Source organism: Plasmopara halstedii, assembly GCF_900000015.1.
Source record: "Plasmopara halstedii genome assembly, contig: Scaffold_470, whole genome shotgun sequence".
NCBI lineage: Eukaryota > Oomycota > Peronosporomycetes > Peronosporales > Peronosporaceae > Plasmopara > Plasmopara halstedii.
This window is the reverse complement of record NW_020187390.1, coordinates 809832-810662: the sequence shown is the minus strand read 5'-3', so window position 1 is coordinate 810662 and position 831 is coordinate 809832. Positions and strand designations below refer to the sequence as shown.

General features: G+C 41.2%; 1 protein-coding gene across 1 annotated transcript; it reads right to left on the bottom strand.

The window, feature by feature from the left end:
- Window positions 1-236: 236 nt before the first annotated feature.
- Window positions 237-689, bottom strand: PHALS_10366 (uncharacterized protein; the record flags this gene model as incomplete). Its single annotated transcript, XM_024725779.1, has 1 exon — window positions 237-689. The coding sequence occupies one exon, from the start codon at window positions 687-689 to the stop codon at window positions 237-239; it is 453 nt and encodes a 150-aa protein (XP_024576522.1).
- Window positions 690-831: the final 142 nt, after the last annotated feature.

Here is an 831-nt window from a genome sequence, read left to right as displayed (position 1 = left end):
CAAATGTATCTCTCTCGCCTATGCGAGGAATGTCAAGGGTTATCGCGTGTTTGACTTCTGAAACGACAAGATTAAAGTCACTCGCTCTATGAGGTTAATTAAGTGAGAAGTAGGACACGCATACTCTACAGTAAGAAGCGACCATCGAACTTATATAGATTAGTGATAATAATTATATTCAAAACCCAGTGCATCGACAGCCAGTTCGGGATGAGCTTCTGGAAACCTAAGGACGACTACAGCACGTCTCCAGGATGTGGCCATCCACGCGGTTTGTCAAAGTATTTGAAATGATTTTGACATAATGGTCGAACTCCTGGTTGTGACTTCTTGCTACCCCCGCAGTTCGTCACACCACAAGAAACACAATTTATATCGAGCGTCTGGTATAAGATAATCGGTGGCAGGGTTTCGACTGGAATAATCTTGACCTTCTTTTTTGACACGGTGTTTGATCTTCTCTCTTCCATATTGCCGAATACATTGGTGCTTGATCTTCTCTCTTGCATATTGCGGAATGAACTGTTATCCCTGGGTATGACATACAATGTCTTCATATCTAAGATGAACTTGGAACAGAGAAAAAGATCAGAATACGGGATGATACTGCTTTTCCCAGGGTTACATTCCCATCCCTGAGGACGCCATTTAATAATGGCTACATTGTCATACCAGATTACATTTCGCATACCTAAGATTACATTTCCATACCTCGGGATGCCATAATAATCAGCTGATACATAATCTCATACCCTAGGATACCATCTCATACTATAGGATACAAGATACAATCCTCATACTAAGATACCCTCTAAAAGAGACTTCTCTTTC